We start from the raw sequence: 27326 nt of genomic DNA on the forward strand, positions 1-27326 counted from the left end.
ACAGAAAAAATGCAAAAACCAGCTAAGAACTCTGCCCACACAGGGTAAAAAGACCAACGAGGAATTTCAGGAAAAGCACAAAAATCAAGTGCATACAAGGTTTGTCAAGACAGGCAAGTACGATGCACACGGAAAGCATCGTACACTGGTCTTTTGACAAGTTTGTATTTCCTTCTGGCTTCCAATTTGGTACAGTTTGCTTGCTTCTACGCTAACCTTCCAGCTCTAGCATTCAGCTCGTCATACAACAGTCGACCCAGGCCTCCCTCATCCTGAATAAAGCCAGAACAAACAAAACAACCAATAAAGGCACGCACCTGAGACAGCAACTCTCAGCCAGACCTGTAAACTTAAACTGTCAATTGGTCCCTTTATACAACTTGAGAAAAGTGTAGTACTAAACGTGATGCTCTTACCTACAGTGATGCCCCGGCTGCTGAGGAGGCAAAGCACAGACTGCAGGCTTCGGCCCAGTCGCCTGTCACCAAAGGTGAAGTACACCAGGTCACGGCCTGCTGCCGATGCTGCCATGACCTGAATGATGGCCTTCAGCTGGGGGTCCCCCCGGAAAGCACCACAGCCCCAGTTGCCTGTGGCAATGGCCGAGCGCCGCATGCGAGGTAACTCGGGGCACATGAACCCACAGTACGCCTGCAGAAAGAGAACCTTTTTTTGGCACCGGTGCATTTGTCAACCCTTTTTACCCCTTCTCCCCAACACCTGTGATAAGTACTGAACACACGATAAAACAGCCACGAGTGAGATACACTCATTTATTTATTGTTACTCGAAACAGCTTGCTGGCATTACAGTGGATGGTCCACATACAAAAGATAAACACACAACAGCAATGTTTGCAATTGTGCGTGCGTGTGCACACCCTCGACTCGGAAAAAGAATAGCAGCAACAAAACAAAAATTACAACATGAAAAGAGTGCACAAGCAAGAAACAGTCAGAGCTCTTGGAAGAGTACTTCAATACCATCTACAGTTCCAACAGCACCAACTGAATAATAATAATAATAATAATAATAATAATAATCTTTATTCATTATTATACTATTATATATTATATTATACTAAATAGATACTATTTAAGAAATATTTGGGGGAAATAGGAATCTTGGAAAGGATTTCTTTTATGCCTATGATTGTAGGCCTTACGCACATGGTTTATCTGCAGATATCTGGACAGAGTGAGGCAAATGTAACATTTTGATGCTTAGCACCCCCCAAACATTCGAAAGTGCAACCAATTAATTTGACATTCATCTGGTGTTTCCTGCCACTGCCCACTTCAACTCAACTTTAGGCTGATGAGACTGTTCATTTCTAAACAGAGAAACAAATTGTAAAGTGAGCCTTGGTTTTTGCGAAAGTGGTAAAAAAAAAAAGCATGAATTTCAGCATGCCATATTTTTCTGCCAGCTCAACTAACCAACTGTCCTTGATTTAACAAAGCATTTAAATAATGCAATTGGTTATTGGTCTCATCTTATGCTAAGTTTAATTATGTTTGCGTTTAGTGTTCTTACAAGCGAATTACAGTAAAACCTCGTTAATTCAAAGTCACTGGGACCGCGGAACATATTCAAATTAACCGAGGACAACAAAAATATGGGACTCAGACAAATAACTTCATTGCAGGAACACGCTGCCTGTATTGGACAAACTTAGCAATTACCATATACTGCCATGTTATGCTCTACCCTCAGGCCCGTAGTCCCTGCTGGCCAAAAAAGAAAAAAAAAAAGTTGACTCCAATTACAAGTCGACGCACGCACCCACTCGTCGCACTTTGTTTTGTAGTTTCCCGCGAGATAGAATCGCGGTGCAACCACAACCCAGGTGAAAATCCTAACTGGTCAAACTGGTTTGAGGAACAATTTCCACTTGATTCCAGTTGTGTCGTGTTTTATGGCACATAGGCAACTAAGGCCATCATGCACCAAACCCAACGTTGATAGCTGATTCCAGTTGTTTCCACGCTGAATCCCAGCTAGAGTCAACTGGCAGCCAATTGGGAATCACCTGCAAGCAACTGGAAATTGTGCCTCAAACCAGCTTGGCCAGTTAGCATTTTCACCTGAGAAGGACAAAAATTATTGTGGGGCCATAAAAAGAACAAAAAATAAAGTGTCCCTGCTCATGCCACTAACCTGAGAAGGACAGCAGTCTAAAGCGAATGGAGATCAAGAGCAAAAAAACAGTGCTTCATCCTGTCTTCCATACTCACGTGCGGCCTGATTGACTATAGTGGCAAAGTGAACTGCGAACAGTCCTGCAGTTTCAGATTACAGCGCTACACATGCTTTGGAGATCATCGAATCTCGCTCGTCCGAGGAAGCGACCACCAGCCCAAACAAACCAAGTAAACGGCGCGCAATTTGAATTTTTTTTTAGCGGAAACGATTCGCATACGAATTAATGGCTTTTTTTTTCATTCCTGGAGGCCCGTGTGTCGTGCCGTAAACGGACACCGGCACGGGGCACGTACTACCCGCCGCTCGTCAAAACTACCTCAGGTTGCGTGGTTGTTTTTCCAAAGAAAAGACAGATTTACATGCAACGGTACTAAGGTAATAAGAGATGCTGGTAAGCTAACCGTCTAACCGAATACACCACTCAAAGACACGGTGCAGGCCAGCTTCAAGCGAAGTCGCGGGCACGCACCAAGAAGGGTCGCGGAACAAGCGTAGCCGTGCGTTTCAGCAGTCTGCGAGCCATACCATAGACGGGTTCTTGTGCTGGGAGTATTGGAGCTGGGGTGCTTCGCATGTCAAGCACCGGCATCGCTCTGGCACTGGTCTGTGACGAAATTGGGACCGGGATTCGCATGTCGCACCCCAGATCTTTGAATCATCTGGTCGAATTTGCATTTGAAATCAAGGGACCACAGAAATTCTTTGCATTATCCAGGATTTCAAATTAACCGAGTTCAAATTATCAAGGTGTTACTGTACTTGAGTAGCTGGGTACACGTGGGGTAAAAAGCAACAATGCACTGTTCTACAAGGCCTTAGGGAAAGATAATGACTTTCCTGCTTGCTCCAAAACCCCTTCCTTGTTTTACTGCTCTCCGAGATCATCTGAATGTGCAAAAGGAAAACACCGGTTTCAGACAGTGTGAAGAAGACATGAATAAAGCTCTGGGGAGCATCAAGCAACGCCGGTGCCGACAAGTATTTTGGTGTCCCTAAAGATACCCACCACAGAACAGTAAAGAACATAAAAGACAGAAGGGCAGGAACTACATAAAATTTCTTTGGAACCTTGGGCGCACTCTTTCCAGAGGGAAAGATGGCTGCTTAATTGTACGACACATTCTGGCAACGGAATAAGCTCTATTCAGTCTGACCTGCACTCATGTTCAAAAGCTCGCGTTCATATACTACTGCGGATAAAACCAAATTGCACGTTCGTTTGACAGGGCTGAAGTGGAAAAGCAACAGAACACTAGAACAAAACATTTTTGAGGAGAGCAGGAAATTCAAAATGACTGAGTTGCCAAGGTACATGCAAAGCAAGGCTATGGAACTACCCTATCTACCCTGTCTACATAAAAGTTGGGTTCTGTCCGGACATGGTGTTTGTCATGCGGATAACTGCACCACCTCACTTTGCTCTGAGGGCAGGGGGAAAAATGCAACATTCTGGACGGTCGAACCCGAATAGATCGAATCCGAAGGGGATCTCAAAATAGTTCTAATATCCTCATCACTCTGCGTGCATTATAATGCACATTATTCCCGCAGCCTAGGTGCCATTGGAAGTCAGAAAGCACTTACTGCACTCCCATGCAGTCAACTTTCCGACAAGTGTGACATGATAGGGGCGTTCTGAGCAGCCTCCCAAGTTGGTGGAGTTGTCTAAACTAGATTTCTGCTCCCAGCGGCCAAACAGCTCCCAAGTTGCTCGTGCTTTTTCATGAGACTTCTTGTAATTTTCATTCAAATGTGCATTCTCTCGTGCTTGTTTACGTAGGCCCAGAGGAACATACAGAGACCATAGAGAAACTCATAACAGTTTAACTGTTGGACCTGCAGCTGCTGCCAGATTTTGTGTACCATCATGGGACAGCCGAGGCTTAAGATATTTATTTTGATTGACGCTGAAAGGCAGAACTTTTTTTCGGGTCTGACGAGGATATATAAAAAAATTTACAGATAAACATTCCTCTAAATTAAAAGCAAGAATACACTACACCCACTCTAGCGGCGCACCTCTTGCAATGCCGGGTGGCACGGTGACAGCACACTGCTCTCTAGGTGCTGCTGGGCACAAACTGCTCCACATTGAAGCCACAGCACATGGTAGTTTGGAACTAGCCACTGACTATCACGAGATGCCTACTTGTGTTACAAGTACACTATAAATAGAATAATCTAATTAAAATTTGAGGCACAGTTAGCTTCCGCAATGCCTTCAATGCCGGAAGGTGTTGCAAGGGCATATTATTGTGCAGGTTTGGAAAAATGGGCTCTTAAAGTCTTTCAATAGCGTGATCTTTCAACTGCCCCTGAAGGAACTAGTGCATGTGAAGGAAGTAGCACAAGGTGAGATCCTGTCGCTTCCCATGACTTGGCTGAAGCACATGTAATGAACTCTTCCATCGTGACCTACCATAAATAGAAACATAGTTGCCCTGAGTTTGAGAGGCAGGTTAGATAGTTCCACCTGCCCATGAGCATCTCACATTTCTTCTCTTTCATACCACACGGTCTTTCCAACCCTCACAGCGACCTCGAATTGTGTGTAAACCGTGGCCACGCTATGCACGCAAGGCAGAAATTTTTTTCTTTTCCTAGCATTTGTGTAGCTTGCACCCTTTTGACATTCTTCACTTGGAAAGCAGAGGGTGCTCAAGTTTCAATGCTCATATACGTCCACAGCATAGACCACAGCCATAAAGTGTGACCCCACTCAAGCTTTCGGTACCTGCACTGCTACTGCAGCTAAGTTCCACATAAGTGAATGGTCATTCTAACTTGCATAAAATATCACAGCCCTTATGAGAGTAACCCCCCCCCCCCCCCCCCATCCCGTCCCTCCATAAAATCACATTAACTTTCATTCATATTGAGCAAGTTTCCATTATAAGTGAGGCCATTATGGCCGGGCTCGACTGTATATTTGTTTTGCATCAATGTCACTGCCAAATAAATACCATGCTACTAGATTTTGTACTCTTTCAAACATGTCGCCTCATTCCCTTCCCCAGTGCCGGGTAGCCAACCGGAAACCTTTCTGGTTAACATCACTGCCTTACCCCCCTCTCTCTATCTATCTATCACACATGTCCCAGTCACTTTGAATTGGTGGCTGATACCAGAACATTACGCGTAATCAACGAGTAACTTGCTGAAGACGTGGTCCAGTACAAGACATGCTAGTAAGCCTTACCAATGAGTGACAGTTATGTTACACTGCTTGCTAGAGCTGGTGCAGGAAGCCATTCTTCAAGCTTTGACTACGGATTACAAGTGTCTCCACAGCTACCTTGTCACACCCATAGCAATGAAAGGGGTCACAATGAATGATCTTAGTTACCTTGTTCAGCTCTCTTCTGATACTGACAGGTTTATACTGCTGGCATGGCTTGGCAAAGCTAAGAGCATCCATGGCAACCACTTCTGTGCACCTCCTTTGAAAGGAGTCCCTGCAAAAATACAGCTGCTTTAAGAGAACTCGAAAGCAAGGTAATAGAGCAGAGAGAAACAATCAATGTACAATGACACACATTATCAATTTTTCCTTGATACAACCAATACTCAGAGAGATTATTCCTTCCGGCACTGCCATCTTTGCAGTGCCACTTGGCCATCTGCCGTCTCACAGCTTACCACCTTGTCGTCATGCCAATGCCACACAGCAACTGAGTGCTTTTTTTACAGAGCTGCCACTATGGAGAATTTAAATAGTACGCTCCCCTTTCAAGAAATGCCAAAGAAAGTCAATTCACAGCCTCCAGACTGCATTCATTGCAGTTCATGCACATTAACTCTTTCCCTACTATGGCCACTGAACATCGTTAGCCCACTAACGATGGACACAAACGTCATTTTCAAACGGTTCCTTGCCGTTCTTGAACAAGCTGCACCATCTTCCTTGAAGCTAGAACTCTACATTCTCTTGAGTTTGTCTTTTTTATCTGCATGACAGCAATTTCTGAACCACTTGTGAAAAAGAGCACAGTGTAGAAGTTCAGAATGGCCGCCTCCACCAGTGTGGCACGCGCCCTGAAACGCAACAAATCTCGTGATTCAGCTGCGTCTACAGCTGGTTTTAGAGCAAAAAACTCTACTCTTCCTATGCTGAGCCTGAAGGTCAACTGGCTCTTAGATTTGGCCTCGAATGGGAGGCGCACCGCATGTGGCTGTAACGTCACGCCCCATGACTCGCCAAAACCACAGCTGCGTGCTCGGCAGTCACGTCCGCCGCTGCGCTGGCTGCTGCTCGGCTGCTCCTCCTCATCAGTAGTGGCATGTGATGTGTCACGTGATTCGCTCCTGCACTTGGCAGTCACATCCACTACTGCGCCGACCGCCGCTCTTGACGTTCGCTCTTGCACTTGTGGCACATGATACATCACGTGATTTGCGCTCGCTCTGTACACCCTGGCTCAGCTGAGTTGAGCCACAGCCACTCTTTTGTCAATGATCTAGGTACCAGTGACTCTTGAGGTTGCTGCCTCATCATCCGACCTTTGTTCAGTGTGTGAATACACGAGGAACCGGCTCAGAACACCAGTGGCAGCACCTCAGTTAGCTCCCCATTTGGGCCCGTTTTGCTCGACTCAGTGGCCATTTTGAAAAAGGTACTGACGTTGCCAGTGCTACTAGTCTCATCTGAAGGATTTTCACATCATCTGGGCAGGATTTGATATCACCTACACCATAAAGAGTTCGCCTGACTGTTTCCCCCAACGACGTGGCCAATAAGTGATTGTTAAACCTGTACAAGCTAGACTTTTGACTTCTTTTTTTCAGAAGTATTTGCTATTGGATAGGCAGAAATTTTGTATATTCCAGATTTTTTTTTTTTAACCAGAGAATTTGATTTTGAAAATATAATTTGACAATGCGATATGAAAAACTTTACTGAGGCTCATATTAAAAATATGTTTAATTGGCTTCATTAAACCTCATAGTTCTTGGACCCCCAAAAAAATTAATGAAAACCCAGAAAATACTGCATTTTTCCTATCCTAAGGACAGAGTTAAGACGCATAATGTGGTTTCAATGAGACTGCTGGTATATTTCTGCACTCTCAAGACAACTGTTCTCACCTTCAATGAGACAGTGCATAAACTGTGATGGGCAAGCTTCGGTAGTTATTAATACCGGATAAAACTGTCGTTTGGCTTGACTAAGCCAAGCTGGCTTAACTAAAGGCACAGTTTAAAAAAAATGGCATCTGACCTGTTAATACACCAAGCAAGCACAGATAGCATCACTGGCTTTGCTTGCGCATTCTATAAACAAATGAAAGCTCTATAACATAGGCAAATGGTCTAGTGTCTATTCTACAACATACAACTAAATGAATACAAGCTCACCTCAAAGTATCTTGAAGGAGACAATTCTAAGTAGTATTTCCCCTTTCTTTTTGCCTCTGCTGGCCGCAATGACTACAGTGCTGGCCTTGTGCTCAAGCATCCACTTCACATTTAACGGGAGATACTCACTTTTAAACTGAGTGTTGCTGTGTGCCCACTTGTTTTTCTAATCAGTGCCGTATGTCCTCATGGCCAAGTCAATGCAGAGGTGACACTAATATGCCCACTTCCTACAAGCAGCAGCCTACACTGCATCCAGCCTCATTTTACTACAAACACCATTGCATTAAGCTCATGATTTGCACTGTCCTAATGGGTAGTAGAAAATCATGAGCGGACACAACAACGTGACATTGTTTTGTGGCCATAATGGAGCGAAGCCATAATTTTACAGTTTGCTACCAAAAAGTGGCAACCAAATGGCTCCAGCAGCAGGTATGCACTGAAGAGTAACAGTGCATGAAGAGAAGTCTCAGATATCCTGGACTCCAGAAATGTTTCCTGTTTCGTTCATTGGGCAATTAAAGTTCCCCAGCTGCAGCTGAACAATAGTTAAATTTTTAGTAACCAAAACTACCGAAACCACCTGCAGTTATCACTAGGAAGAGTGGCACAAGACATCACAACATAGCTTATGACCGGTACAGTTCAGTCTACAATGCAGTTTCCAGTCATTCGAGTGCTCATTCATGTTACAAACCAAGACGTTCACTGTAGTAACTGCTACTGGCATCTCCATTAAAGGAACCGACCAGTGAATTTTCAGCACCTAATTTTTTTTCAACGCAACGGAAAGCTTGCTGTCTGGTCTACGGTGCTCAATTCCACAAGAGTTTTATTAGAAACACTGCAGAAAACTTTTGCTGGGAATTTTTTTTTATCAGTGTATGTGCCCTTTTTTTATGTATCCTGATGATGGAAACCATGATCAGCGAGTGCGATAGTGATTTCCCATCGGCAAAAGTGATGCATCAAAGACTTCAAGGCGTCATACGATGCACTTTGTCGCTTTTTTCCTATCTGTTTTGTACTGCACAGATCATTATGTAAAACAGTGTATATTCGCCTTCAAAAAACTAATAACTGGCCTGAAAAATCTGCAGGTGCGATACCTGCCAACCTGAAGGCTTTCAAATTCATAAAACCTTCGTGACTGTCGGGGGGGGGGGGGGGGGGGGGTTGCCAGCACACTTTTTTTTAAAACAAAAACGTTCAACTGCGTCGCTTCTTTTCAGTGTACGACACGAGATTCTTCACACGTGGCGTCGCACATGAGGAAGTGCACAAACGGCGAATAGCACGCGACAAGCACGGAATTTTGGCACGCTGGAATAATGAAAGTATCACGCGGACGGAACTGAGGGAGGCACGCATTGGTTTCACAGCCTTGCCACAGTGGCATTAACACACCTTCAATAAATCAATAGACAAGCAAAAAATGGCCGCGACAATGCAATCGTCGTTCTAAACGGCGTGCAGCTCGGCTGGTGGACTGATGAGCGCAGCCCGCTGCCGCTCCAGGCTGGAGGCGAAACTCTGAAAACGAAACTACGCAGCCAGACTCTATTGGCCTATCACCAGGGTCCTGCCGATTGTCAAAACACCTACAGTTGCGCACATGTCAGAGGGGCGCCAGAAGCAACGTAACATAAGGTTCACGCTCGGGGAAGAATATTTGAGCGGGTGGTCTGTTGAGCACCTCATATCACGACACTGCGCCATTCCAGGTGCCCATCCGAATTGACCAATGCCAGCCCCTGGGCGTCCAAATAAATGAGTTCCTGAGGCCATTGTCAGTCCGGATTATCTGAGTTAACGGGGGTTGAGGAGTAGGAATAAATGTTTATTTGGCTGGGACTAAGTGCCAATGTTATACTGTGGAATGTTCCAGCTGGTGTATACTCCTCCCTCGTGACGGCTCAAGGTACCGTTGGCAATGGTGTGGCTTTGTTTAGAGAATTTGAAATGTTTTCACAAATAAACTTTATTTTCAGTAAAATTTGAAGCATGATTCATTTCATCATAATATGGGTCCAAATTCGTACATTTTATGAAAAATTTGGAAGAGTTGGCAGGCATGAGGTGCTTATTGCTTCCAAGTTAAGCTGTCCTGTTACTGCGACCCTCAGAATCTACAGAGTACATAGGGGCAGGTGCTAACCATGTCAGAATTAGCTACAAACCGAGAATTGCTCTTTCCTATTGTTACAACATGACATGACAGAAACCTTGCCGTCATTTGGGAATGAAGCAGCAAAAAATATGCTTTTCTGGCCGAAGCCAACAGGAGGACGTGCACACATGCCATCATTATGACTTAGGGCACATTCACACTTGTCCAAAAACCTGGTGAGCGAAGCGGATTTGCTTTTCCACACGCTTCCCGGCCACCACGTCACCACTCACGGCGCACACAGATATGGTTAGATAAGAGCATAAATTGATGCTGTCTATGTACCATAACTGCATGCACGCCTATGTACGTTAAACGGAGGTACATTCTCACTTTTAGTTTAGCGTATGTAAACAGACACGCAACAATACGCCCAGCCTAGTGGCGCCATCTGCTTGTCAGGACCAGAACCATTAGTTTCAACAAACTGACGCTCCTCTTAAGCCTAGTAGCGGCAGAATCACCACTCTGAATAAAAAAAATAAAACAAACTTATCACTTATACGTTTCCTTAGAGGTGAGATGAGACAAAGCGAAAGACCAGTGCCCCATTTGTGGCCAGTGAATGCACTGAAAAAGGCAGCAACAATGACGAATTCAGTCCGAAATGAGGGGTCCTGCTTCGAAAGGCACCGCCATGTTTGTCGCCGCAAAATTTTTCCCACGGCGGAAATCGGTCCTGACCAATCGGCCTCACTGCGCCACTTTCCGCTCTGGTCAGCATCAATAGCGGCCAAATCCGCTTCGCTCGCCGGATTTCTGGTCAAGTGTGAACGGGCCCTTACAGTTCTGCTAGACCTCCTCCACTTCTCGCAAATAGGGTTTTTAGTACAAGCACCAAGGTTCTCCCAATAGAGAAAAAAAAAATGTAATTGGCTGAAATTCGTATGACACACGTTGACCACCATCATCAACAAAGGACAGGACAAGATATGGGCAAAGTTAGAGACACTGCACGAAGAAATAAGCAGAAAGGAGACAGAACTTGCAAACAAGAAAGGCTGCATGACTTGCCTTCAACGCTCAGGTAATTTTGTCTGAAGAAAACAGTAAATATTGACTCTATTCCTCCAAATATAGGCACATACGATCTACAGTCACAAACAAGTATGCCAATCACAAACTACACTACGTGCTCACCTGGGAACTTGGTCTTTGAAATCACCTTGCCATGAAAATTCATCACCATACCCAGATGTAGCATTGAACTGCTCTGCACCTGAATATAAAAGAAAAGCATGTTAAACAGACTAATTTTAGTTTACAGTTAAACCTGGATTTAACAATGTGCACACACTGTAATGCGCACAAAACATTACGTAAAGTGAGCTATAATCTACAAGAGTTGTATGCTCATCTAAAATACACAGAACTACTACAGTTACTCACATTATGAAAGCACCTGTTTCTGGAGAAATGCACAAAAATTTAATGGAACTGTTCATTATGTGTGGACTTGCAGGTCTAGGTTTTATGGGGTTTAACATCCCAAAGCAATTCAAGCTATGAGGGATGCCGTAGTGGAAAACTCCGAATAATTTCAACCACCTGGGGTTCTTTAATGTGTGTAGACATCACAAGGTACACAGGTCTCTAGCATCTCATCTCCATTGAAATGTGACCGCTGCGGCCGGGATCGAACCTGTGTCTTTTGGGTCAGCAGCCCAGCACCATAACCACTGAGCTGCCATGGCGACACAATATATAATGAGATAATAAAGCAATCTGGCAGGATAGAGACTGCACTGGGCACAACTAACCATTTGAATAAAAAATCCAAATTGGAATTAAGCTGGAGACACTGGCACATGACTGCAACCTGGTGCACGACCAGTCAGAACAACTGCTTGGAACAGCACTCTGTGCGTGCAACCGGAGCCCACCAAAAGCAAGGTGGCTCTTGCCTGACCTGCTTGTCTGCTCGATCATCAGTCGACCAAGCGCTCTGACAATGTTTGTCTGGTACTTTCTGGTGCAAATGAATAGTACGTAACAATGAGTTTAGCAGTGCTGAAATACTGCAACACACTGGCAAAGCCATCATATGACAACAGTTCTAGGTGGAGCTTGAGCAGAACAATGTGCATCACTGGCACGTTTGTGCTGTGCCTCACAAAATGTGCTGAATAAGTCAGAGCAGCCATATTACTGGCATACTATATGAAGCACTGGATGATTTTAACATGCATGTGTTCCCTGCTTGTAGTGATGTGAGCACACACAACTTCCTTGTTGATGCCAAAATGCCTCCTGGCAGCATGGCATCCATGCTGGTTTCTATGCTTTCATAATGCGAATGAGGGGGCATGCATTACGCTAATAGGAAAAAAATTGAACATTTTGGCAGTAAAAATAGTTGGCGCATCCATTATGCCCATAAATACAGGAAATGCACAAAACTTTCGCTTAAGAAATCCTTCAACAGCCAAGCCATGCACTTAAGGGAGATGCAGGTCTTGAAATGAACATTTCCAGTTTTAAAGATATCGTAATGAAACTAGGCGTGTATATGTGTTTCCTCTTCCTGTTTTCAAAAAATATGATTACTTTCAGTATATCTAAATTAGTTCCCATATTACAGGAAAATAACTGAAGCCTGATTAGTTACAATTCTTAAGGGTTGTTATGACACTTTCTTTCTACATTTTTTAATTTCGATTAAAATGGGGCTGCAGCCAAAGACCTGCCATCTGGAGCTATGCTAATTATATTGTTGTTGAAGTACATCACCATATAAAAATGTTCAGTTATGTCCAAGCACCATAATTGTGAAGTATAGTTAGGTGACATTATGGTTTACAAAATCTGACATGTTTGACTCAGCCAAAGAAAAACATCATAGCTCCACAGTTTAGTCCTTTGTGAATTCAACGGTATAAGATTAATTGAAATTGCACCATAAAATCCCAATAAAGATTCCGTAACAATAGTCATGTTCGCAAAAAACACAAAGCTGAGAAAATCACATTTCCAGCGCACGCACCAGCCATTCGGAGGTCGTTGTAGAGGCCTAAAATAACGCAGAATGCAGACGTTCCAAAATATTTCCCACCAGTAAGTAATACGAGGTAATGGGGAAGGGGCCTAGCTTTCAAATAAAACCAAGATGGCGGCCATTGGGGACGCGGTCATGGGAAGCGATGGGCATGAAGTCCTGTCACATTTCACTTCGAAATCACCATTTCCGGGCTTTGTAGGCACGAAATATATAGATATTTTAGTAGTTGGAGGTAGAATTTAGACCTTGAACCTTTTTAGCCAGGAGCTTCAGAGTGTACTGATCCCGAATATGCCATTTTTGCAAGATCTAAATTTTCACATTTTTTGATCATTTCAAGACCTGCATCTCTCCTTAACTAGGTAACTAGGTTCCCGCTGAATTCTGCACACGACACTAGGCCCTTTTTAACAATTTGACAGTAAAAAATCTCTGACATGGAAAAGGTAGAAAGGGTACCAAACAACGGCATACCACAAGGCTGAACGTTCACTCGTTCTAATGGGACAGCGTTAGAGCGCACGTTTGGCAGCAGCCCCAGTGGTGTGAAAACGAAATTCCCACTGGTCGATGATGACGTGACGCCACAGGCTCTGGACCAATTAAAGCGGCACGGCGATGTTTTCCTCAGTGCCGATTAAGCTGATTAAATCGATTCCTAGCGTGTTCCAAAGACCAGTGCAAAAAGAATTAGTGAAATCAGAGCATGCTAAGGAAAGTTGTTCTGCTCACAAAATTCAAAATAAAAAGGTCACACGAAAACACATTTTCACTCGCCAAGTGCCACCAATCAGAACTGCACCTTCCATACATGCAGCAGAAGCTTGCATGCAATTGTTGCTATGCCGGGATAGTGGACTGCATTTTGACAGGAAACTCCCCTATGTTTCTCTGTTGGTAGGATTGGAAGGCTAACCCCTCATCCAACCTTGCCTCCTGTCTCCTAATCGGCTTTTCTCTTCACATTTTTGTGCAAGGTGCGTTGACTGGCTTTTCTTTTTTTTTTTCACAGCCCTCTTGGTGTGCTTTGATTAGCACTTGCCTGAACGAAAGCTTCAAGTCAAATAAAAAGCGTCACCCCTAGCATTATTCTTATTAGTTTTCATTCGCTTTCACTGCTACTTTCCAGTATCTGTGGCATGAAGAAGCTTACAGCACACAGAGACAAAATATTTTGGATCAATTTTGAGAGTATAATGGAACTAGGCTCAAACTGGAAGCTCAACCAATCAGAAAGGCCAATCAGAACCAATCAGAATCACAATGCTATGCATACAAAGAATAAAAGCCTCACGCTTGATTAACATCACAGGGCCCATTAAATGATGCGCGTGATGTCACAAATAAAAGAAAAATTAAAAAGAAATACTACATAAAAAGCAAGAAAATAAAAATGGAAAACAAATAAAAAATAAAGTGCAAAGCTTGAAATATAACAAAAATAACAATACAATTAAAAATATAGCAAAATAAAGAACAGCCCGTGCTTGTGAAGTGATAAGCAAAAAAGGACCCCAGGCTGCTGGCCCACTAATGTTATTGGGTCAAATTTTCGTTGCAGTCACTAAACTCACAAAAGCCAATACCAGGCACGTTGCCATTGCTCCCTGGCCATGAATGTTGTCAAAGAAAGATACCAGCTGAAAAGGTGACATGAGGGCAACATTCAAATGTTGACCTGAGTTCAGCAGCTGTCGCTCCATCTGCTTGAGGTGACAACTTACAGCAGCCAGCTAGAGACAGCCTTCAGGTGCACTGATAGCAATTGCAACTGAGTGCAGCTTCACTACCTTGGTCACAAGTGCACTGATAAGGTACACACTGACATTCTGTGTACAGCTGCTGAGGCAAACAGTTTTGGCGCATGCATTGTGGGCTTGCATGGGGTCCACGTTTGTTCCAGTAAAGCAGCTCTAAGTCCAGCAGTGTCCTGTCGCGTCTTTTCTGTGTGTATTGCCTTTCCAGCTAGTTTTTCCATATGAACAAGAACAACAAATGTGCCTAGCAACATACCCTTCTACTCACAATGAGACTTATTTGAATCAATGAAAAAATAATAGCTGCAAGACAACCAGTGACTTCGGATAGCCAAGATTCCCACATCCCATACTATTTGCTGGTGTAACATATCTTGACTATCAGTGAAAAGACTGTTACCAGTAATGAGCAAAACTTCTTTCGATCCAAGAGCTTCAGTGAAAAGCCGAGACACAATCAGCTCTGGGCACATCATGAACCGGATCTCCTCTTGTACACAGCCGCCACCCAACACTCCACCGCCAACCAACTTGTTTGCAAAGTCAACCTAGAACAGAAAGCAACAGATGAGACCAAATGGGAAATATGGAAAGCTGAGCATAATAAATATGAGAAAATCCAAAATCTTATGAAAAGTCCAATGTCAGCTTACACACGACAGTGACTCAAAACTAAAACCAATCTTTTGTCACAAAATATATTGAAAAAAAAAGTTTAATAGAAACAATCACTGCCGACCTGCGCAACTGAAACACTGCAGCCTGAAACAGCCTCAACTTCCTTTCATCAGACAACAGAACGTGGGCTCCCACCAGTCAAGGTCACCTTCCACACTGTTGCAAATATTGGCACAGTACTTGTACAATCTCTTGCCTTATTGTTTTTTTTTTTTTTTGCGACAGCCTCCAAGGCAGTTAATGCCGACTTCAAGCAGTGGCCGTTTGTGGCACTCTCACTTTCATTTAAGCACCATCTGGTCCAGCACCTTCCTGGAGCACAGCACCACCACTAATGCCACAGTGCTTCGGTAAGAACAGCCCTTCAAACACGGTGGACCTGGAACCTGAACGCAGCGTAGCAGCATCAGCCTGTTCAGCACATGCTGAACAAGCTGCAATATAACAACAGCGACTAAGTCCCCTACTTATGAGTGCAAAAAATCGCCACCTTTTTTGCGAAATTGTGTGTAAGCAGCCACATTCTATTTTTTTTTTGATGAGGATATTGTGTTTGTGGATGGCAGTAGGAATGATAGAACGATGGGAATACAATTATTCTAATCGCATGAATTCTCTTGAAACGTGGAATATAGTAATGAACGAAGTTCTGCTGGTATCTTGACATGCTTCCTCCCACGCCTGCTCAAGCATGCTAGTGCATCAAGCACTGTCGCTCTGGCAGCAACACGCCCATACACTTCTATGGGATGAATCACGATAGTGGTGCCTGTCGAAAGAAATATTGCCATATTTTTACAAATATGAGTTTTTTTTTTTAATCATTAAAAAGCATCTCACGTTATATTTCGAACTAAACTGCGATAGCGTGAATTTACTTTTATTTTTTGCTGTTTTTCGGGACACAGAGAGTTCACCTGCTAGGTAGGATACTACAAGGAAAAGCCGGCTTTTTAACAACCTTGGGCCATCGAGACAAAGCACGCAGCCGCTTCTGCACGAAAGGCCACATGTGTTAACTTGTGAGAGGCTTCCTTCAGAATTGCTGATTGTTTGTTCTTATTTCGCGAAAGCTAAATTTTTCTGCCACAGAAAACTAGAAACTTTAACAACGCCAATGCCTTCCTTTCAATATGGCTGATGTGAAGCATTCATGGTGCAACTGAGACTGTAGTCTGATTGTTTCAGAGTAAGTCTGTAAGACTGCAGCATTTTTAAATTCCTGCTAGTAGTGAAATCAAACTGCGATAGCGCAAACTTACTTTTATTTTTTTCGCTGTTCTCTGAGATACAGCGAGTTCACCTACTAATTACGTAAGCTGCAAGGAAAAGCCAACTTTTCAACGACCTTAGGTCATCGCAGCAAAACGCACGGCCACTTCTGTGCGAAAGGCGGCATGTGTAACTCATGGGAGGCTTCCCGTGGAATATTACAGATCCTTTGTTCTTATTCGGCAGAATCTAAATTTTTCTGCCACAGAAAACTAGGGACTTTAACAATGCCAATGCCTTCCTTTCAATATGGCTGATGTGAAGCATTCATGGTGCAAATGAAACTGCAGTTTGATTGTTTCAGAAGCAGTCTGCAAGACAGCAGCATTTTTTTAATTCCTGCCACTAGATTCAACAACTATGACACTTTCACTGTCATGGGTCACCAGTGGGTCATGTCATGTATTCCTACTCTGCGGCACGAATACTGAGTGGCACTATGAAGCCGCGGGACAGCTCAGATTTTTCAAAGGGCCTGCAAAAAGCACACATGCCAGGTTGCTATTGCCATCTGTTGACAGTTCCAATAAGATGGCTTCGCCGGAGGCTCACTAATGAGTCACGCCACACAGGGGTTACAGCCCCGAAAATCGCTGCCGCAGTGAACGTGTTAAAGTGATGCTGGCAGAGCAAGAGCGTGCTCGCCACAATTCTTTTCCGCAGAAGGCTAGCCAAGGATACACTTTGGCACTGCACTGTCAGACTGCGCTGAAAAATGTTTGATGTGTTCAGCACAAAGAGGCACAGCACAGAACAGAGAGATGTAACAGTGCAGACGATTTTCACAAAAACGAAAGAAACAGACCAGCTAGTGCCACAAAAGAGGTGCTTCTACATGAATGCCATTTTCCTGACAGGTTTGAGATAAAGCATCATTAGAGAGCTTCAGCCATGCACAAGGTGGCTGCATACACTAAAAGGTAGCATGCACTGCAGTGCACACCCGTCAAACTCTTTTTGAGACCAAGCTGTGTATGTTCGGCTGTCAAGACTATTCTAAAACTCACAACTGGCAAAGTGATCACAATGCAACGTGTGCAAAGATATGGTGTGGTATGTGTGTTTAACATCCCAAAACACATGTGCTGGGAGAGATGCCGTAGCAGAGGGCTCTGGATTAATTTACAACACCTAAAGATCTTAACGTACAAAGCTCAGCAGAATACACAGCTTCTGCTGCAACTGTACACAGCACCAACACTAAGCAAACAAATGGCATTCAAATAATCACCTAATGTTCTGTAATAAGCTACAAGTAAAAAAGAAGCATGACAATAAGAATGAAGCTTTGTACACATTACACCTGTGCTATGAGGCCTGTGGTGCTGAAGGGCTATGAATTAATTTCAGCCACCCCACCGGATGTTGTTAACGTGCACCGACATGTCAGTAAACAAGCATGTAGACATCACAGCTGCACCTGCCGCATGTAATCTCTGTTAAAATGCAGCAGTTAAGGCTGTGAGAAAACCACAACCTCATGCTCACCAGCAGACCACTAATGACACTATTCAACCCTCCTCCCTCCCATACTCCAAGGAACGGGAGGGGGTGCCCACCTACATATATCAAACCTGCAAAAAAATGCCCACGAGATCGACATAACGTGTATTCGATATAAAAAGATCAGTAAATTTAACAACATACAGACATACTGAGATGATCAAAAATAAATTTCTTCGAGAGGCACTTAGTGCGCACAGATTGCCGAGCGAAATAGTCATGAATTTTTTGTTTCATCTTTGTTGCCTCAGAGAGAAAACATTTTTCAATGTTGTCGATGGACTCCATACAGCTGAGACCGCAACCTTCTATCAACACACACTAGTGACAAACCATGCTGAGTGCACAAAGCACGTCGAAGCATGTGGGCACAGGTTCTCTCAAATCCTCGTCGCAATTCGCATCAGTGGTATCCTGCTTATCCGTCACGTCAGCAATGATTTCTTCGCATGCAAGCTTTCTCGCTGTCTCAACGTCGTCGTCTGCAGAGACAAAGTCGCATCCAGCTGCCTGATCACAATAGCACCAGCAATTCAGACAACTGGTTCCACAATTCATCCAAGACCCGCGACTCTTCGTCGAGCTCACCCAACAAAGAATTTATTCCATCTAGTCAAGGAAAGCAGAGACCAGAATGCTGGAAGCAAATGCTGGAAGCAGATCTGCACAGCTTCGTTCTGACATCATTCCATGACCTACACAGCACAGTGAGGGCATATTCTTGGGTCTTTTCTAGTTCTTGGGTTCTGCAGGAGCCGTTCAATCAGATGTTTCCTAAAACCAGCCTTCATCAGGCGGATTATTCCTTGGTCCAAGTGCTGAAGCACCGATGCTGCGTTCAGCTGCAGGATGTGAAATGCAACGTTGCTGGATCTAGCACTGCAGCAGTGGCCACAGACGTAGCGATCTTGGCCTATTACATAGTCATTCCAAGCCTTCAGCTACTTGGCAAAAAGTTTGCGGGTCATCCATGCTCTTCAATCGGACCTGTAGGTCACCAGAACTGAAAGCGCATTTTGCAAGCACCGCAGCGACTTGCTTTTTTTCTATCACAAGTAGTCAAAGCTTCAGCAATCCATCCATGCTGGTGGTGAGCAACTTCGGTTTTCTTCTCACCCAGTTAAACTCACTCGACAATTTCCAGTTTCATAGAAAAGGGGATGTTCTGCCATTTCGCGGCTGCCGTCGTATGCACACGCAGACAACGAAAACCATGCGAAATTGCCAATGGCAGCACAATGCAAACGCGTGAACTGCACGACAACGGAGGTCACACCGGCATAACTGACGCAACACGTTGAAAACGCATAATATATTCTGGTTGGCTAGTTGCACGCCCGCCGCCTGCGTCACAGAAAATCCGTGCCATCATTGGTCTGCATGCACTACGGAGCCCCCTAGCACCAATAGCACCTGCAGGTCCATGCGGAAAAGCTAACCTTCAGAAATGTGCTGAAGGAAAGCCAGCTTCTTGAATCGACCAGAGTTGTTTGAAGTTCAATCGGACATGTGAGGATGAAATAGCCGTACATTTTCCTATATATTCACTTTGTAGATTTACGGTGCTCAGAAATTATTCAATACTAAAGATAATTCAACCTAACTGAGTTAGACATAATTGGGTTCGACTGTATTTGAAGTCAACTTATTTTTAGTCAGCAGGGCTATGAGTAGGCGTGGCAACTTATAAGCAGCAATATATAGTATTTCATTTCCTGCACTGTGTCTGTTTGGCGATTATTTAAAAAATTGTTTAGGATGTTTTTTTTTTCCACTAAAACAAATCTATCTGCACTTTTTAGGATTCAGGGTCGTGTTCCAATTTCTGCGCCATATTAATATCCAGTTAAGGTCTCTTTGCAAAGCGGCTGTCTATGTCTTGGTAGTCATCAATCAGTAGCACGTCACGCCTAAACCAATGCCATTTATAAGGACCACAAAGGAAGTGGTCCTGACATAGATCCTTGTCAGACGGTGGAATGTGACTGATACAAAGTGTGACTGTGAGCCATTAATGACGACTTTTTGAGTGTGGCCAAGAGCAGTCTTTTCTCCCGACATTATCTGGAAAACCTAGGCAAGAAAGCTCGAGCGACAGCAAGGAGTGGGATACAGTGTCAAAAGCTTTCTGAAAGTGTAGCATTAAGCAGTAAACCTGTTTAGTGGAGGCGCAGTGATGGCGTAGAGGAAGAGCATCTGCCTCACATGCAAGAGAACTGGGGTTCAAATCCCGGTGCCACGCAAATCTCCATCGGATTAAAATTTTAAAAATCCATGTGCCGATGGAATTCCATCACCAGGCATGGGATGCGGCCTGATCTCGGTGACCAGAGCCAACAATGCACTCCCTCACCAGAACAGGATTTGGCCACCCTGGTGCAGTACTTGGTCACAACTTCCTATAGGAATACACCAATTAACCCTTGGAAACTGAACCTGGCAACGTTTAGAGCTGAAACCTTAGCCAGTGAGGCTAGATTAGCAGTGCTGTTCAAGGAACCAGCGGGTATTAATTGGGATGTCATAGGGCTTAGTGAGGTTAGGAGGACAGATGAGGCGCATACAGTGCTAAAGGGCGCGCATGTTCTGTGCTATCGTGGATTAGCGGACAGGCGAGAACTAGGTGTGGGATTCCTCATTAATCAGGATATAGCTGGCAACATTACAGGAGTTCTATAGTATTAATGAGAGGGCGGCAGTTATTGTAATTTAGCTTAATAAGAGGTACAAGCCGATGCGCATGATGACCAGACTGTCGAAAGCTTCTATGAATGTGAAATCAGCAATAAGCAAAGTAAAAATTTAAAACACAGTACGCTGTACTGATGGGTGACTTCAATGCCAAGATAGGCAACAGGCTGGAGATCAGGCAGAGGGCGACTATGGCATAGGCTATAGAAATAGCACGGGGGAGTTGTCAGCAGAGTTCGCCGAGAGAAATAATTTACGAATCATGAATACCTTCTTTCCCAAATGGAAGAACAGGAAGCGGACTTGGAAGAGCCCCAATGGCAAGACTTTCATACTGTGCGCTCACCCTGGCATTGTGCAGGATGCAGAGGTCCTCGGGAAGGTGCGCTGTAGCGACCAACGGGATGGTAAGGTCTCGAATTAGCCTAGACTTTAAGAGGGGAACAGGAGAAACTAGTGAGGCGGAAGCCCATCAACGAATTAGCGGTAAGAGGGAAAGTAGAGGAATTCAGGACCTTGCCGCAGAACAGACATTCGGCTTTAACTGAGGAAGACGACCTTATTGTCTAATCAATGAACAATAATCACACAGCTATCTCATTATGGAGTGCACAGTAAAAGTAGGCGGCACGATGGTTAACACAGGATACCAGCAAGCTCTTTCAGGAGATGAAAGATCTGATTAAGAAATGACGAAGCAGGAACGGCTCTAACCCCACCAACAGAATAAATCTGGCAGAGCTACCAAAGCTAATCAATAAGCACAAGGCAACCGACACAAGGAAGTTTAATACAGAGAGAGTAGAGCACGCTCTGAAGAATGGAGGTAGCCTAAAAGCGATGAAGAGGAAGCTAGGCATAAGCAAAAATCAGACGTACATGTTAAGAGACAAAGAGGGCAATGTTAATAGCAACATGAATAAGATAGTTAAAGTAGCTAAAGAATTCGACACAAATCTATACAGTAATGAATGCAATCAGGACATTAATAAGAGAGCCAGTAGTGCACAGCAATGGGACATCCCACCAGTAATGAAAGAGGAAAAAGAAAGCCTTAGGGCTTTCATGCAAAGGGGGAAAGCAGCTGGTGAGGATAATGCAATAGCAGATTGGTTGCAGGACAGTGGGGAGATTACGCTAGAAAAACAGGCCACCCTGTATATGCAACGCCTTATTTCTTCAAGCATACCGGAAGCTTGGAAGAACACTAACATCCCCATAAGAAAGGAAACGCCAAGGACTTGAAAAACTACAGGCTGATCAGCTTACTCTCCATTGCCTGCAAAGTATTTACTAAGGTAATCGCTAATAGAGCCAGGACAACCTTCGATTTCAATCAACCAAATGATCAGGCAGGCTTTCGTAAAGGATACTCGACAATAGACCATATTCACAACAGGTGATAGAGAAATGCGCAGAATGCAACCAACCCCTATATATAGCCTTCATAGATTACGAGAACGCATTTGACTCAGTAGAAAACGCAGCAGTCATGCAGTTATTGCGAAATAAGGGTTCAGATGAGCCTTATGCAAAAATGCTGGAAGATACCTATAACAGCTCCACAGCCACCATAATCCTTCACAAAGCCAGGAATAAAATTCCAATAAAGAAGGGTGTCAGGTAGGGAGACACATTCTCGCCAATGCTATTCACTGCCTGTTTACAGGAGGTATTCAGAGGCTTGGATTGGGAACAGTTGGGGATAACAGTTAATGGAGAATATTCCAGTAATCGGCGACTCACTTGTGACACTGCCTTGCTAAGTGTCAGAAACTAGCAACACATTGCGTCGGCCAGCATTGCCAGCGATGAAGACCACGATGTCCGCATTAAGCCTGGGCCGAAGAACAGCGCATGGAAGGAGACAGCGGAGCAGACTTGCTGAAGACGGACAACGCGTTTCATGCTCTGGAAAACCCCGTCCTGCCAGATTTCAAAGTGGTTGATCCTACAGCCGTCTTGGGTGACCAGCTCTGAGTGCCCGCCGTTCCAGACCAGGAGACCTGGACTTGGGACTTTGAGTAAGAACACTCGGCGCCGTGCTGTGCTCTCTTGCCGAGGCATGTCTTGGCCGCACTGCATTCCGCTGGTACCAGCTGTTGGCTCATGGCACTGGCGCTCCTTCCCTGGCTCAGGCAGCTCCGGCATCACCAGGGCATCATCTCACCAGACCGAGGCATCTGCTTGCCTGGTGCCAAGGAGTCCAGCCACACTCAGTCAACCGATTCCCTACCCGTGCCCCTTTCATCCCGCAGCCTCCCAGGGCACCCCCAGGACTGGTTCCCCATGCCTGCACCACTACACTCCCCTGGTGATACCGCCTTGCCCCTTCCTATTATCCGTCATCCTAGATATGTAACAAATAGTCTGTGTTCCAAGCTGGCCGGTTTGGGCTGTTTTTCTGATCCTACCATAGCGACCAGACGGCGGTGACACTGTTTGCTTCCGAACCTCACACTAAGTAACTCAGGGGATGGATTGCAAAGCATGATCAATGACTTAGACAGGCAGAGTAGAACAGTCCGTGTAAAAATTAATAATGCAGAAAACCAAAGTAATGTTCAACAGTCTAGCAAGGGAACAGCAGTTTACAATTGTTAGCGAGGCGATGGAAGTGATAAGCGAATACATCTACTTAGGGCAGGTAGAGATCCAGATCACGAGAAGAAAATAACTAGAACAGAATTGGGTGGAGCGCATTTGGCCAGTTCTCACAGATCATGAGTGGCAGTTTACCAATATCCCTGAAGAGAAAAGTATGTAACAACCGGTACTCACCTATGCGGCAGAAACGCAGAGGTTAACACAAAAGGTTCAACTTAAATTGAGGACAAGACACCGATCAAATGATAGGTGTGACTTTAAGGGACAGGAACAGGGCAGAGTGGGTCAGAAAATAAACACAGGTTAATGACATCCTGGTTGAAATCAAGAACAAGAAATGGGTTTGAGCACGGCATGCAATTACAAGGCAAAATAACTGACGGTAGGTAAGGTTAATGGACTGGATACCAAGAGATGGCAAGCGCAGCAGGGGGCGGCAGAAAGTTAGGTGGGCAGATGAGATTAAGAAGTTTGCAGGGATACGGTGGCCGTAACTGGCAAAGGACAGGGTTATTTGGAGAGACATGGGAGAGGCCTTTGTCCTGCAGTAGACGTAGTCAGGCTGCTGATGATGATGATGGTGGTGATGATGATGATACTTACTGCAAGGAAAAGAGAAAAAACTGTGGTGACAAAATTAAACTAGCAGATCGATGGTACAGGACAAACTGACTCTCAAGCCATGATGAAAATTAATTTAAAAATTTTGAACCAGTAAGTGACAAAATATACTAGACTAAAGAATGTTTGGTTTGGTTTATAGGGATTGACGTCCCAAAGCGACTCAGCCTATGAGGGACGCCATAGTGGAAGGCTCTGGGATGATTTCGATCACCTGGGTTTCTTAACGTGCACTGACACTGCATACTGCATGGGCATCTAGCAATTTGTCTCCATCAAAATGCAACTACCACGGCCGAGATAAAAACTGTGTTTTCCATGTCAGCAGCTGAGCAACATAACCACTGAACCACCGCAATGGCTCTAGACTAAAGAATAAGCTCTAATAATTGGTTAGTGATACTGGTAGACCATTTTTATGTGCTGGCACAATATTGGCTACTTTCCATTCATGAGGCAGGGTATGTGAGGCTAAAATCATACTAAACAGCATGACCAGAAATTTGGCTACGACTGGGACGCAAGGTTTTAGCACGACATGGGTTGTTGTCAGGGCCAGTGGCTGTGTTAGTTTAATTCCCAAAAAAATTTCAGTACCAAGTCATACAAAATATTTAGGTCTACCACAGTTTCAAGGCTCAGCTGGGGTGTTATCAATATGTGCAGAAAACATGGATTTGAAAATAATTATTGATGTGATTTGCTTTTTCAGGGTAGTCAGCAATTATAGTCCCTGAGCAGTTGAGACTGCAGGGATGAAGCTGTCTTAGATACGATACATTTTTTCCCCATTTCTTTTGGATTACATTTGAGTTTGCCACCAAGCAAGCCAAAGAAATGATCTTTGGTTTGTTTTATCTTTATTATGATCTCTTTCCTGTGGTTTTCTAACTGTCTATATACCTCAGTATCCTTTGAGCTGATGTATCATTGGAACAGACATCATCTTCGATTCAGCAGAAACTTTATTTCTGCTGTGAACCATGCTTTTTTACACCTCTGTTCGCTGAATAGTATTTTGGATGGTATGTGTTTGTTGGCCAGCGAAAGCAGCTTGTTCCTTAATAGCTCCCATAACTTATGCATACTGCAAAGAATTACTGTATTAAAAGTACACTTTTACAGCAGGACTTTAATCGAGGACAAAAGCCTACAGGAAATTTGCGCCAAGGTGTTTACACCATGGTGCTTATACCAGGAATGGGTAAGACAGATCCCATCGGTCTATCAAAGTTTGAAAAAAGCAGGTTAAGTGTGGAAGCGCAATCACCACAAAATCTTGTAGAGAAGTCTACAGACTAATAAAGACAATTTGCAGTGGTCATGTCATTTAATTTTAGCAAGAGTGTACTACAAGAAGGCAACACGAGGGATTTGTCAATCAAACGCAAGGAAGGCATATTAAAATCGCCGCCAAGCAGAAAATCTGTCTTCCGACTCTGCACAGCAAACTGTTGCTGCTAGGGCTGTGGCAGAAAGCGCCAAATGCAGCATGCATTGTTTCATGCAGCCTGAAATACCTAACAGAGGGAGAAACATGAAGCAGCAATATTAACCTATTTATTTTGCGCACTCATACTTTGTTTACAATCCTTTGAATAAGAGCGTCTCTCATAGCCTTAGTCGCTTTGGGACGTTAAACCCCATAAACCAAACCAAACCAACCTTTGAATAAGAAAACTGCACTCATTCAGAAAAGTCTAATAAGACAGTTAGACTTAATACTAACATCACAAAGCAGCGTACTGAATGCTGCCATGAAGCTTTGCAATCCGTCCGTCCGTCAGTCCGCCCGTCCACCCACCTGCCTGCTCGTCCGCCTACCCGCTTGTCTGCCCGTCCGCCCGCCCGCCCACCCGACCAACCGCCCGCGCTTTGAGCACGGTTTGAGCTATGTGGCGGTAGTGACAGAGAGATGTGCACTGCATGCATTGGTGTGGACAACGTTGTAGCAGAAACAAGGCACTAGAGCAATACGTGTTGGAGTTGACAACAATGCTGCAGAAACGTGGCAATGGAGCATAGGCCGCCGACGTACATTGGGTAAATAGGCATTGATGATGAAAAAGTTAAGGCGCACATAACCGACACCCTGGGTCAGTGGAGACCTTAATCGCGCTTTCAGGTACGTGGCGATGGTGTCCGCCTGCAAAAAACTATGCTTTCGCACAATATGTCGTGCTTAGCAATGCTAAACTGCCAGCCATTTTTTAATGCCCTAAAGGCTTTTCAAAGTTGGGCACAGATGTTCATTCAGGTATATGGGAGACAAGCTGTACAGACCGGTGTTCTTGTTAGCCTAAGCTTCCTTGCCACTTTCAAGATCTTGTTACGTTTTGTACAGGATTTGAATTTTACAGTGATGTTAGTCTGAGTGGAATTCCGTACAGGCACTTGATGGCAGGATTCAACATCCATTCAATTGATTGGTTCCTTGATAGCAACACCAATCTCGAGAAGCTCAAGTTTCGAGCTTCTTGAATAATGTTCAAGATGAACAGGCTGCTTTTCAAGGGCTTTGTCCCTTTTTTCAACGCCTCTTATCACTCCTGGAATGCACCATTTTCATCTCTCAACTTGGTATTCTTGGGAATTCCAGCCCCTAGTAATTTTTTCAGTTTATCAATGTCGGCCTGAGAGTTTTAGAGACTATGGATTATACTCTTCTGTTCATCGCAAACTTCGATTCACATATCTTTCAAATGGTTCACGTGATGCCTTTAGTTCCAGTCAAAACTCATCCTTGAGTTTAGTCAATTCAGTTTTCAATTCCTTCGACACGTTTCGTTCAAGTCACGAAGTATGCAGAATAAACACATATTTAAATATGGCAGCAGCGACGATGCAAATACACACAAAATGCTATAGGCAGTAATATCAGCAAGAACTAACCTGCAGCAAGAAATTGGGTGCGTTAAGACACGTTCTGCTACTGGTCATCGCTGCTGACAAGCAGGGACTGTAGCAGTGGTCGGCGTTTTTTTGCAGCTTGCTTCCCTGATGTAGGAGCAGATTGTTGACGCAGATACGGAATTCCACCAATGAGCAGGTTTCCAGTGATAGCTGGGCTTGGCTGGTCACATGATAGTGCAGCTGTGTGGGTGGAAATCTGCAGCTGTGTAGATGTGGTCCGCTGCTGGCCATCGTTGCTTCCACGTAGGGACTGTAGCAGTGCTCGGCGTTCTTTTGTAGCTTGCTTCCATGACGTAGGAGCTGACTGCTGTCGCAGATACGGGGTTCCATCGATGAGCAGGCGTCGAGTTACAGCTGGGCTTGGCTGGTCACACGGTAGCGATGAACAGTCAGCCTCAGGTGGTGTGAAGTGCAGCTGCACGGGTGGAAATCTCCAGCAAGAAATCAGACGCACTTAAGACGTGCTCCGCTGTTGGTCGTCGCTGCTGCCAAGTGGCAATATGGCCAAGTACCTCAATACTGCATGAGTGACTTTAGGAGTCGATTATCAAAG

At 44.4% G+C, this 27326-nt stretch overlaps 1 protein-coding gene across 4 annotated transcripts in view; it reads right to left on the reverse strand.

Moving 5' to 3' along the window:
• LOC149357691 (poly(ADP-ribose) glycohydrolase-like) overlaps positions 1-27326 on the reverse strand; it is a 57766-nt gene that overhangs the window by 5562 nt on the left and 24878 nt on the right. For all 4 annotated transcript variants that reach the window (XM_089584837.1, XM_089584835.1, XM_089584836.1 and 1 more), the window contains exons 15-18: positions 14889-15036; positions 10874-10952; positions 5552-5660; positions 417-651 (exon numbers count right to left, since the gene is read on the reverse strand). In XM_089584837.1, the coding sequence (XP_089440963.1) occupies positions 417-651; positions 5552-5660; positions 10874-10952; positions 14889-15036 (571 nt within the window). The remainder of the gene's footprint in view (positions 1-416; positions 652-5551; positions 5661-10873; positions 10953-14888; positions 15037-27326) is intronic.

Source organism: Amblyomma mixtum, chromosome 3 (assembly GCF_055824585.1).
Source record: "Amblyomma mixtum isolate Tamu chromosome 3, ASM5582458v1, whole genome shotgun sequence".
Taxonomy (NCBI): domain Eukaryota; kingdom Metazoa; phylum Arthropoda; class Arachnida; order Ixodida; family Ixodidae; genus Amblyomma; species Amblyomma mixtum.